This window comes from Clarias gariepinus, chromosome 7, assembly GCF_024256425.1.
Source record: "Clarias gariepinus isolate MV-2021 ecotype Netherlands chromosome 7, CGAR_prim_01v2, whole genome shotgun sequence".
Lineage (NCBI taxonomy): Eukaryota > Metazoa > Chordata > Actinopteri > Siluriformes > Clariidae > Clarias > Clarias gariepinus.
Window position 1 is genome coordinate 12,181,360 of NC_071106.1, and position 12,911 is coordinate 12,194,270.

Sequence of the window (12,911 nt, forward strand, 5' to 3'; positions counted from 1 at the left end):
GCCAGGTTTGATTCCCATTTAATTTGCAGGTTCTCCCCATGCTTGGTGGTTTTCCTCCGGGTGCTCCCGTTTCCTCCCACAGTCCAAAGACATGCAGATTAGGCTAATTGGCGTTCTCAAATTGCCTAAAGTGTGTGTGTGTTCCCTGCGATGGATTGGCACCTTGTCCAGGGTGTACCCCACCTTGTGCCATAAGCCTCCTGGAATAGGCTCCAGATTCCCCACGACCCTGAATACGGGATACAGCGGTATAGACGGGGAGTAAATAACTCTCTCAGTCTCTAGACTTGATTTGACTAAAGGAAGTATGATCTCTGGCAGAGGTACAACAGACACCAGGAATAACGTGAATAATATTTCCCGGCTGATAGGATACCAAAGTGACCTACTGATAGGAAATTTTTCCATTGGTTAATCTGATCTGAGAATAGAGGTCAGGGTTCAGTTAAGTGCATACTTTACAGATTTTTTTTTTTTTTAAAGCCGGTTGGTATTGTGTAATTTTGCCCCAGATGTATACACAAACGGTGCCTTTTCAGAGAATTAGTTGAAGATAAAAGCTAGTCGGGTGGATGGGTGGGTGAGAGTCAATATTTACTGTATTGGAGGTACACGCGTGTGCTTTTTGGTGCGTCATTCTTTTACTTGTTTCGTTTCTCTGGAAGATAATAGCCGCCCTCTTTCTTCATGGTTTATCTGATAACTAACAAACGTCCCATAAAACACATTTAAATGGCACTCTGTCTATTGAGATTTAGCCTTCATTCTTTTAAAGGAGTCTCGTGTTATACTTTACACAGCTCTCTCCCTCCTTAAAATCCACAAATGCATGTCTCATTAAGCCCCAGTACACAGGGCTTTTAGCTGGCAAGACAATTTTGCAGCAACATCAAGCAGCCAGATGGCCGTACAATATAAATGATTGCTAATAAACCTGGTTTGTTTTGTTCGCTCTTTGTGTTCCTTATTCAAGTCTGCGAATATCCTGGAAACAATCACGGCTTAGAGAACCGTTCTTTTTTTTTATTTCAATGAACTTATGACTATATAAGAAATAAATGCTTTACATCCACGACATAATTCATACAGATGGTCTCAAATTAAGCTATACATAAGATCATAAGAAGTGCTGTTCATTCGGATCTGTTGTGCTTGTCTGCTGGTGGTCAGAACCCTATTCCTCTCTTCAAGAGGAATTTTTGCTTCCCAGCACGATCAGTCACAGTCTTCCGGTAAGACTGTGACATCACTGAGAATACTTGGTTGGTGGTGATGTCAGCGTGTCTAACGTGTGTGTCTGGGTGCATGCATGTGTGAAGGTTGATGAGAACGCCTTGTCTGGTTCCCCAATGCATTAATTACACAAAACATATTAAAAATTGAAAAATAAAATACAAAATAGTTAACTGGTTCATAAATACATTCATATAAATAAATATAACGCACAAAAAAAAACAATCATAAAAAGCAATGCACGAATCATTCTTTTTTTAGCATGTTCTCAGCTGATCTAGATTGTGATTGAGTCTCTGAAAGTATTTCTGCAGTCTATCCAGAGCCACATGTCCCAGGGTGATGTAGTACGCGCTGTGGTTTTTCAGGAAGGCCTCCAGGTTCTTCTCCGTGCCTGTTTTCCTGTGTGCGCACTGCAGTGAGCTCATCCTGTCTTCCAGATAGTGCTGCAGCGTGCTTACGTCACTGTGCACTTGGCTCATGTGACCCTTGGGCAGGCTGTGAAGAACCCGCTGGAAGTTGTTCAGCATCTCAACCATGGAGCTTAGACCTTCGATGGGTTTATCAGGCTGCAGCTCGGGTAGGAGCTCGGGACTGTCCAGGATCATCTTATGGAGTATGTGGAACTGTAAGAGTAGATTGTAGCACGGGTCAGGTTTAAGAAAAACAGCTGGGTTGAAGCATAGCATGCATTCGTACCGTTTCTTAGAGAAAATCTTTGATGATGATGATGGTATGGACAGGAGTATGGATATGGTTTATTTTACTCAATAATTTGGTGGCATGCTGTTCGTTAGAAAATGAATGAATGACAGGATGAGTTACTGTTAACCCTAAGATAAGAAAATAATCACAGTGGTATGAATAATCAACTCTTTATTGCACTTCCTTACTTACTATAAATTTTGTAATGATGTATGTTTTGGATACTTAAGTAATGCATTATGCCGAAAAAATTATAATATATTTTCTCTCAAATTTAGCTGCCACAATTGCACATCAACTTATAACAATAACTTCTTAAAAATTAGGCATAAACCATTTTGTTCTCAAGTAAAGTGTTATTTTCGTAAACTCCTGCATTTTTCCCATTTTACAAAAGTGACTCCCTGTTATGTTGACATACTGTAATGGATCTGTACTTTAAAAACCAAATCATATCAGAAAATATCTAAATAAAATCTAATTCAAATCAATAAATAGAATAAAATGAAATAAATCCTTAGTCCTTAGTAAAATTCCTACTGAATTTGTTAGTAACTTACAAATTATTGACCATTTTCCTATAACCATACATAATGTATTGTACCGTTTTCAAACCAGTTATATCAAATATTCTTTTAAATTATGTAATAAATCACTTTAAAATAATTTTATATGATGTATTATCATTTATGTTATAGTGTTGGCATCTCAATTGTCTCTGTCTTGAAGGTAATATGACAAGTACAACTTTTCATGTTACCAAGAATCCTGGATGCTCTTGCAAAGTGCTCAAAGTGGAGAAAAATATAAGCGTCAAATATGTCTCTTTACAAAAAATTAATAAATGAGTATACGCTTTTTTTTCCCAGTTACATAACACATTTAATCTTATTGTACACTTATAAACAGTATATACTCTATTAGCCTTCCACAATGCAATGCGAATTAAACTTGTTAGAAATGATTCATATAAACCTGTGATGTGTTTTGCGGCCAGAACTACTATCCGAGTGCTTACCGAATTACTGAAAATGACTCAACACCTTCTGATCAATCGGAATCAAGAATTTAACAGTGTTACGATATAGGTAGAACTGTAATCTGTTTAACTTGGACTATAGAAAGAGCAGAAGAGTAATTTGTTCTCTTGTATTTACCTCATCTTTGTGTTTCTGGATTCTGGAGATGATGTTGTCGACTTGCAGTTTGACAGATGTTTTCAAGCTGTCTGTAGGAAGAGCACGGCCATGGGCGAATGTGAGCATCATCCCTACCGTCACTATACTATAACATGAAAGGGCAGAGTATACGGCCATAGTGCGTTTTTGTGCCTTGAGAATAGAAATACACCAACCTGCAGAAAAGAAATGGAAAAGAAAAATCTAAATATTTTATCATATTGACTTAACAAGCTTTAATACACTTAATTAACTTTTTAAAGCATTTGAAAGCATGAGCTTAAGCTTCTGCAAATATAGCATATACTGTAGAATGGACAAGTATTTAAAAACAATCTAAAATGCAAAGGAAAAAAAACAGCTCAAAACTCACTTAAAAGTTTCAGGGAGAAAAAAATAGCTTCTTTTCTTAGTACTGTATATGGAAACCACATGCCACATGGTAATCACATATACACTCCAGATGCCATGGATAGAGCCTAGCTTAAAAAGTCCTTTAATAATCCATTAAATAAATTTAATAGCGAAGGAGAGTCAGAAAGATAGACGGTAATTGGTTGGAGAGTCGGAAAGATATTAAATAGTAATTGGTCGCTCCACAGTTTATACAAAGTGCGTTCAAAATAAATGAACAATTAGACCGCCTAATATCTGGATCAATGATGTTCCAATAAATCACTCAGGTTTTTCAACTTGTTTTCAAGTAGTTAATTCTTCAAACTCAAATTGAAAAATGTTTTATCCTAAAAAGAGCAATGTCTTAATCTTAACAAACTGCGATGTTACATTTAATTAACATTAGTCAGAATTTACTTTGCTCATTCTTTGAACATTTTCCCCCTCATTTTCTTTTCCAGTCCATAAACAGCTGTAATATAACTTTTGTTTAACTTTCTGCTTGAAAAACACAAATTTGATGTTGTCCAGTCAAGTCCAAATTGCTGAACCTGCACTTATTAGAGTATTAAATAACTTAAGAAGCGATTTTTATCAAAGCAAACCAAGCAAAAAGCTTTAATTAGTCAATAAAGAACAGATGCTGTGGATCCATACAACCAGAGGAACAGGACTCAGGGTCTTACCTTCAGGTGAGAGAGCTGTGTCATGCTTAGGCTCCATCAGTGCTGTGGCTTTATAGCTCATAGCTGTTGACTCATCAGTGAATCACTTCAGGCTTTCTTAATGTGATGTCCCAGAGCAGAGATGTGGACGGGGACAACACCCCCCAACCTTACCTCAAATACATCAGACCTAACATACACAATTCCAGCAATACACATATAAACTTGAAGTGTTGTTTGTTGGTATTTATTGCAAATTTTTCAAATTAAGATTTTACAAAGCATAAAGGTATTCTATCATGAGTTTTGCTTTTTTTTTTTTTTTTTTTTTAAATTGGGGCTAATTTTTTTTTATTTACCATAGCGTGAATAAAATGTTTTTTTGTTTTTTTTTGGAGCATTCAAAAATGTACAAATATTGTTGTCTGTGATTTTACATTAAAAAGTGATGCAATATCTTTTTTTAAAAAAAAAGGAGAGGAGAAATTTGAAGAAGTGTTTGTGCTCTTGAAAACACGCATCATGTCCCCGCAGCGAATATTTGCAAAGATATTTCGTGGCTAAACATTCCGCAGTCGCTTCGTCAATTGTGAAAGACCATCTGTTTTTCTCTTCTTACACAATAATATGCAATAGTGTGTCACTCTAGGGAACAGTCCTAATGTAAACATTGACTCCCCCCCATAATGTTGATTCACTCATGATGTTATTTACTTGCCCTTATTAAGCCATTGATCTCTGATCGGGCAAACAAAGCTTGAGATTCAAAGCCTACATTTTGAAGGAACTCGTAACTAGGGTTTCATTTGTATTCTATTTATGCAAGTTCATTTTTGTGGTGCCATTTTAGTGCCAAAGCAAAGGTAAAAGGCATTTAAAACAGAGTTAAGTTCTCTTTCAGAACAACCTGTGTATGCCTAATATGAAAGATTGCATTACCTGTATTGATTGAAAATCGTATTACATCAATTTATAAATTCACGTAGTTTCTAATACTTAAACATCCTGTTCCATAAGTCATGCCTTAAAGTTTTAGATTTTTCAAATGATGTCCCACAACATTCATTTGTAAATATTTTTGATATTTTTACCACAAACCACAGCAGGAAGTTGCATAATTTCCTGAAGAAAGTTTATGAAGAAGGTTGCTTTCAGAGCACATTGTAGCCAATATCAGCAAATTACTAAGTGCATATTTCCTTAGGGTAAATTTTGAATAATTATGTTTTCTTTAAAAGTTAATGTTTTTTAAATTATTATTAAGTCCTGGCACCCCAAGCATGAATTCACCCATAAAGAATAGTTCCTCGGTGCTGTTCATCAAGAAATCATCAAGATATTTTCACAAATCAGCCTGGGCAGGTCAGTGGTGCAGCCGACATCTTTTTCACCTCACAGCTCCAGTGTATTGAAGGACAGCCAAGCTGGTGGTTAGGATCCAGGTGGAAGAAGGTTATTAGCAAGATGGTCGTAAACCAAATTATTGTAATCAATCAGAATATCTGGATCATACATAAAACGCTGATTGGTAATCACGGTCCAGATCAAAATCTCAAGAATCACGGTGGTAAAACAGATGAGAATAGAAATCAGCCATGACAATAGAATCAGCTGCTTAATATTGAGTGTTTCACCAAAACAGTCTGGATCCATTGAGGCATGGACTCCACAAGACCTCTGAAGATGTGCTGTGGTATCTAGAACCAAGACATTAGCAGCAGATCCTTTAAGGCCCGTATGTTACAAGGCGGGGCCACTATGGATTGGACCTGTTTGTCCAACACATCGCACTGACGCTCAGTCTGATTGAGATATGGGGGATTTGATGGTCAAGTCAACATGGAATTCTTGCAGTGTGGTAGGGTGGATTATCCTGCTTAACGAAACCACTACTATTAGGAAATACAGTTGTCATGAAGGGGTCTACTTGGTCTACAATAATAGTTAGGTGCAGTAGATGGCTCATGTTAAAGTAACATCCACACGAATGGCAGTGCTTCCCAGCAGGACAGTGTCCGAAGCATCACACTGCCTCTTGCCTTCATCCCATAGGCGATATTGGTGCACTTTCTTCCCCATCTCTTCCAAATGATGCATAAGAAGATCTTTCTGATTATTCAGACAAGGCTTCTTCCTCCATTGTGCCGTGGTCCAGTTCTGATACTCACACACCCTTTGATGGTGATTTCAGCAGTGGACACAGGTCAGTATTGACACCCTGACCAGTCTGCAGCTAGGCTGCCCCATAGACAGCATTCTGCAATGCACTGATCTGACACCTTTCTGTCATAGTCAGCATTAACTTTTATAGCAGTTTGTGCTATAGTGGCTCTTCTTATAGATTGTACCAAACGATCTAGCTTCCACTCCCATTAGCATCAATAAGCCTTGGGAGCAAAATGCCTTGTTGGCAATTCAAAGATTGTCTTTATTTCATTCACTTTAGGTAGGTACAAACTATTGGATATTGAAAACACCCCATTATCTAACCATTTGGGCATCATAGAAACATGTCTGTGTGTTTTACATAAGCAGGTAACAGGTAATCAAAAGGACATTAAAGTAACTACATTTCAGTGGAGGGTGTCCCCTGGCGGCATGGTGATAAATTGTCTATGACTGATGTAATATCTAGCCTCTCAGGTTCGTTCCTCAGGTTACTGCCTGTGTGGTGTTTCTTTGCATGCTGTCCCTGTCTCTAATTGGATTTGATCCAGGTTCTTCAGGTTTCTGTCCATCTCACAAAAACATGCTGGTAGTTTCCTTGGCTAGTGTTAATTACTAGTAAATGGGAATGAGTATTAGAATATACTGTACATTGCAGTGGTGTTCAATTTAGCATTTGTTCCCACTTTACACCAAGTTCCCAGGATAGACTGTAGATTTGCCACCACCCTAATCAATTAGGCCTGTCTTCTTTTTTTTTTCATTTGGAAATCTTGACTTAATTATGGAATTTATGAAGTGCACTGTGTAAACATTTCAATATTTCAATATAATTATTTTGATTTACAGTGATCAAAATCAAAGAGAATTAGTTTTTAATTGCTGTCATTGGTCTTTCAGCCGCTCCCGTCAAGGGGTTACCGCAGCGGACCATCCCATCTGCATATAATTTGGCACAGCTTTTAGGCCGGATGCCTTTCCTGATATAACCTTTTCCATTTTTTTAATCCAGTGGCTGGGGTTTGGGCATTGGCTGGGAGTTGAACCCAGGCTTTCCATATGGCAGATGAGAAATCTACCACTGAGCCACTAATGAGATACTAAGTAAAAATCACTGTACTAAAAAAAAATGCCAAAGCAATTTTACACTCAAACCAATGTAAGTAGTAAAAGAAAAAACTATTTAGAGGCCAATTAATGATTTGATAAGCTTAAATAATGACTTATAGTCATTGAGTAATAAATGTAATTATATATAACACTCACTATCTTGTTCATTCTCTATACCATCTATTTCGGACAGGGGTATGGGAAGCCTGGAGCCCATTACAGGGGACTCAGGGCACTAGGTGGGGTACACCCGAACACGCTGCCAGTCCTGGTCCTTTGCAGAAAAGGTACACCAACTGATAAAACATTACCCTCTATAGTTCTGGGCTCCCATAGATTAGGTAAGACTGACTGAACTCTGTACAATAATTCATTTGTATGACTGAATATCATAATTATTTACTGTATGAAAAGTTGCTTTTTCTTAATGTCAGTTTTAAAAGAATCCTACATAATTAAGAAAGGATAAGGGATACATATGTGCACCTTAACAGCTATATAAGAACCTGTATGGCGAACTGATACATAAATACAGTTGTGGATAGATACAGTCAGGATCCGTGTCCCCTTAGCTCAAACCCTAAACACAAGCTTTCTTTGCACATTCTGCGTGTGCTCGGCAGGAGACTACTGGGAACAGAGACCAGTACAGTACAATCGACAATGTTGTCCAATGTCCGGTAATACACTCTCTACCTCAACAGAGTGAGCAACGTGATAGCTCCACTGGGAGATTATTGCTATGTCAGGGATCTGTCTGCACATGTGTGTGGTAAACAGTGATCCAGATCCAGGTGTTACCGGAACCATAAAAGAGGCTTTCCTATGCCACAGGCATATCCCAAAGTTACGGGAAAAAGCGAAAAAGGCACAGGAAATGTTTCTATTCCTGCAGTCTCGCTGCTATTTTTGGCCCTGCAAGTCTGTTATTTGGAGAACAGAACAGAAGTAGGAGACACGTGTGTGTGTGTGCCCAATAGAAAAGTTTTTAATGGTTCCCCTAGGAAGAAGAAAAGACCACATACTTCAGGAATGTGTGCAGACATGTGTTTATCATTTAACACGTACATATTAACATGTTTTTTTTCCCCAATAAAGTAATAAAAAAGGACAGGATTGAGAAAGAACCTAATTATTTTAAGTATAAACAGGATCACGTACTAATTTGTGCAATGCCTGCGTATGTAAGGCAATACGACACCTTGCCCTGCTTATTAGTCTGATCGTGGACCTTGATGGGTGAGATCTACAGAATTTTTGGGCTCAGAATTCTGTTTTTCTGTCCAACAAATGTTGACACTGGACAAAGAAAGTGTGTTTCAGCCTCCATGCAGCATTTCTCAGAACTCCTTCTTAAACACACAGTGATAACGGGACAAAAGTGTGGTAAAAGAAACAGACGTGGTTCCCACTGAGGGGAACTGTCTGCTTGGCTGCCATCGCGTCACACTGAGGAAATCAAGAATTTAGCTTCGGGAAGAAAAAAAAAAAATGAACACATTAGCTGCACAAAGATTCACATTACTTATTTGTCTTTGGTTCTCAAAATGTCATTCCCCTTTATGTTTCCATTTATTTTACTTTAAAATATTAGCTAACTTCTGGGTTCCAGCGTTGAATCCCAAATAGCGTAAAATGGAATTCTAGTCAGGGTCGATTCCTGTCTCTGTGGGCGTAGAGTTTGCATGTTCTTCCCGTGCTTGGTGGGTTTCCTCCGGGTACCCCGGTTTCCTCCCATGGTTCAAAGACATATAGTTCAGGCTAATTGACGTTCCCAAATTGTCTGTAGTGTGTGCAAGTGTATGTGTGTGTGCCTTCCAATAGATTGGCACCCTGACAAGGATGTACCCTGCCTCGTGCCCTAGAGCTCCTGGGATAGGCTTCAGGACCTCCGTGACCCTGGATACAGGATAAAGCGGTATAGACGATGAGTGAGTGAGTGAAGAATGTTGGGGTTAAAGGGGGATTTGGAATTCAGCCATATATTAAATCCTACTTAGCTTTGTAGCTTGTAGCACAGACAATTCAGAGGCAATGTGGATGCAAACTTGAGGCAATTTGGATGCAAACTGTTGTTTAAGATGACACCTTTTTTTTTTTAAATATATTTCCAATTTTCTCCCAAATATTATTCGCAGCCAATTCCTCCCCGTCACTAGGGGGCTCCCACATTAAGGCTACTACTACCACTCAGTCGGGAGCACGAAGACTATCATGTGTTTCCCCCGAACCTCGCGACGTCAGCCGACCGCATCTTTTCGAACTGCTTGCTCACGCACCATTAGGGGCGGAGTAACACACTCGGAGGAGAGCGCTAGCCGCTCCTTCCGTGTGCGCGAGCTCACAGACGCCCCTGTTTGGCTGTAGAGCCGTGATTAATGTCGAAGCACAAATACCTCTCATCCCTCCCCCCTGAGAGAGCTCGGCCAATCAGCTCTCTCTGTGCCTCCGGCTGTGAGAGGAAAACAGCATCACCTGGGGTTCGAACCAGCGATCTGACCAGATTTCCACTGCGCCACTCGGAGGCGCATCTTAAGTGTATCAGATATATTTTCTTGCTCAAAGTGTTGATTGTAGGTTTATGAATAAATAAACCATGAATGTGGGTTTTGGCACGCAGTTGCTCTCCGCTGAGGCAGCACGGTGGTGCAGTGGTTAGCACTGTCGCCTCGCACCTCTAGGGTCCGGGTTCGATTCCCAGCCAGGCTCGATTCCCTTTTCTTTGTGCAGGGAGTTTGCATGTTCTCCCCATTATTGGTGGGTTTCCTTTGGGTACTCCGGTTTCCTTCCATAGTCCAAAGACCTGCAGATTACGTCTACAGATTAATTGGTGTTTCTAAATTACCTGTAGTTTGTGAATGAGTGTGTGTGCGCCCTGTGATGGATTGGCACCCTGTCTAGGATGTATCCTGAGTCTCCTGGGATAGACACCAGGTCCCCATGACCCTGAATACAGGATAAAGTGGTATGGACAATGAGTGAGCTGCTCTCCCCTCAGTACATCAGACCATGCCAACATACTTTCACCCATACTGGCGACCGACAGGTAGTGTTATTAACAACTGTTAGAACACCTCTGATGAAGAGTGATATATACCGTATATACGTAGTTAAATGTCCCAGCGCTGTTATGCTCCATTATCAGGACTTGTGAAATGCCTCCTGTCCAATCAGCTTACACAGATGAAAACTGGTAAACTGTTGTATAATTCATTCAAATGCCTTTTTGAAAAAGAATCCAATTGGTAACTAGTGTTACCAATTTTTTCTAAATGAACAGCCCATTTAGCATATAAAGAATTATGCCAAGTCACCCTATGCATTCAAATGACAGAAATATGTAGTAAATGCTGCTTGCTGAGGATGGAAATCAACTATGTGAGATTGGTCTTGAGTATCTCCTTATACTGTACATTTGGTATGAGTTGATTTACATAAAATTTGAGCCTTTATGGCCCTATGGAAAAACTTGTTGAATATTTTATGAACAAATGCCTTTATGCATGTTTTCAGGGAAGAAAATACCTGCAAATGTTTTTTTTAGGGGTAGAATTAACATAATTCAGTTAAGCTCAGGTGCTGAGACAAGTGCGCAGGTAACTTTGCATTTTAAAATGCTGAAGTGACTCACTCACTCACTCACTCACTCATCATCTATCTGTAAACAGGGTTGCGGGGGGACCTGGAGCCTACCCCAGTAAACTTAGGGCACAAGACGGGGTACATCCTGAATGGGGTGCCAATCCATCGCAGGACACACATACACACTCATTCAAACACTCATTCACATGTCTTTGGACTGTGGAGAGAACATACAATACATGCATACACAAGCAGGAATCAAACTCGGAGGGCAACAATGCAATGTAAAAATGCTAACCACTATGCCAACCGTGCTGCCTAAGTGGAAATACCCAACAGTTATAACACTGGATTTATTCTCTTTAGCTCATTTCCTCTCATTTTTACACATACACCAGTCAAATATTAAGTCAAATACCGTAATATGATATACAACATTACATTCCACTTTTCCGTTTTCTCCTTATGAAATATTGCATTTGTGCGAATCTTGTGTATGTGAATACTGTCATACACAACTCTATGCAATTTAAAATCCTGTTGAAACACTAATTACCTCCTTTGACAAGCCAGTGATTTTAATTTTGCTTGTTTTTCTAGATGCTGATTATCCTGTAAGCATGCTTACTGCCCCATTTAGTGTCATAGAGCTCTTATTAATTAATTCTCATATTTTCATTATCGGGTCACAGAGGCCTGGAGCCTATCCCAGGAGACTTTGAGCACAAGGTCGAGGTTCACTGGACAGGGTGCCAATCCATGGCAGGGAACACACTTACTCTCTCTCACACACATACACACACTACTGTCAATTTGGGAATGCCGATTAGCCTAATCTGCATGTCTTTGGAAACCGTCATACCTGGGGGAAACCCACCAAGAATGGGAGGAACATGAAAACTTTAAACACACAGACTCAGAGCAGGAATTAAACCCTCAACTTTAAAGGTGAGAGGCCGTAGTGCTAACCACTAAGCCACTAGAGATATTATTGCACCTAAAAACAAGTACTCCAACCAGAGCTAAAGGAGAAGCCTCCTTGGCGAAGGAACTCACACTGCCCCATACTCAGGTGAAGAGTAATAGACTTATCATCCATCAGCTGTTTGTTCATGACAGCACAGCAGTCAGTAGTTAATGATAATCTTCAGAACTGGAAACAATCAAAAACTACATCAGAAGCAAAATGTCTCAGGAAATATTAAATGGATTGGCTGCACAGTCAATTGAGTGTGTCAGAGCCCGGAGCTTGCAAGTAAACAAATCATTGATGATTTAGCTGCAATGAGTGAATGAGATTTCTGGTATGAAATTGCTATTATTTGTTCATAGCTGTCATGTCAGGATTTGCATATAATGCATGTTTTTTGATTTTCTATGATAGTGCTGTAAAGCAGCACTAAACTTAAAAAAACAAAACAAAAAAAAACAGCTTGGTATAACATGAAATGGACCGAATCTGAAAGCAAAACTGGAGCCAGTTGCTCCTGGCTTAGTGGCGTCAAAACATTCCTCACTAATGTCTCACTTTTGCTTCTCCCGTAAAACTTTTTTTTTGTATTAATAGTTAAGTCAAGTCACTCTTTTTTTTTTTTTTTTTACAGTTCATGAACACATACAGTACACTGATCTGCTGCACAGTAATACAAACACTGTAATTCTGTCTGTCATTTCTGAATCTTTATCTTGACATAAATGGTAAGATTTCTGTTTTTTTTGGTCATGGAGTGCTTTAATACAATTAAAAAGGAAATGATTCCCAACTTGACATTTATAAGCATACTGCTTCCTTTCATCTAGTCAGTGTTAAAACCTGTACAATGTGTTGTTTCGTTTAGGTTTTTTTCTTGGACTGTCAGGGGATCTTTCTGAATTG

General features: G+C 39.2%; 1 protein-coding gene across 1 annotated transcript; it reads right to left on the reverse strand.

Annotated features, from left to right (window-relative positions):
* Positions 1-19: 19 nt before the first annotated feature.
* lepa (leptin a) lies at positions 20-3,292 on the reverse strand. Its single transcript, XM_053500548.1, has 2 exons — positions 3,096-3,292; positions 20-1,859 (listed from the first exon to the last, which is right to left on the reverse strand). Exons 1-2 carry the CDS (start codon positions 3,252-3,254, stop codon positions 1,491-1,493), a joined length of 528 nt encoding a protein of 175 aa, XP_053356523.1. The 5' UTR covers positions 3,255-3,292; the 3' UTR covers positions 20-1,490.
* Positions 3,293-12,911: the final 9,619 nt, after the last annotated feature.

Bases quoted from the DNA above. Each gene is read 5' to 3' on its own strand.
- lepa (XM_053500548.1), bottom strand. From the start codon at position 3,254: ATGGCCGTATACTCTGCCCTTTCATGTTATAGTATAGTGACGGTAGGG. The intron at 1,860-3,095 runs GTAAATACAAGA...CTACTCTTACAG, and splicing joins TCCAGAAACACAAAGATGAG to TTCCACATACTCCATAAGAT.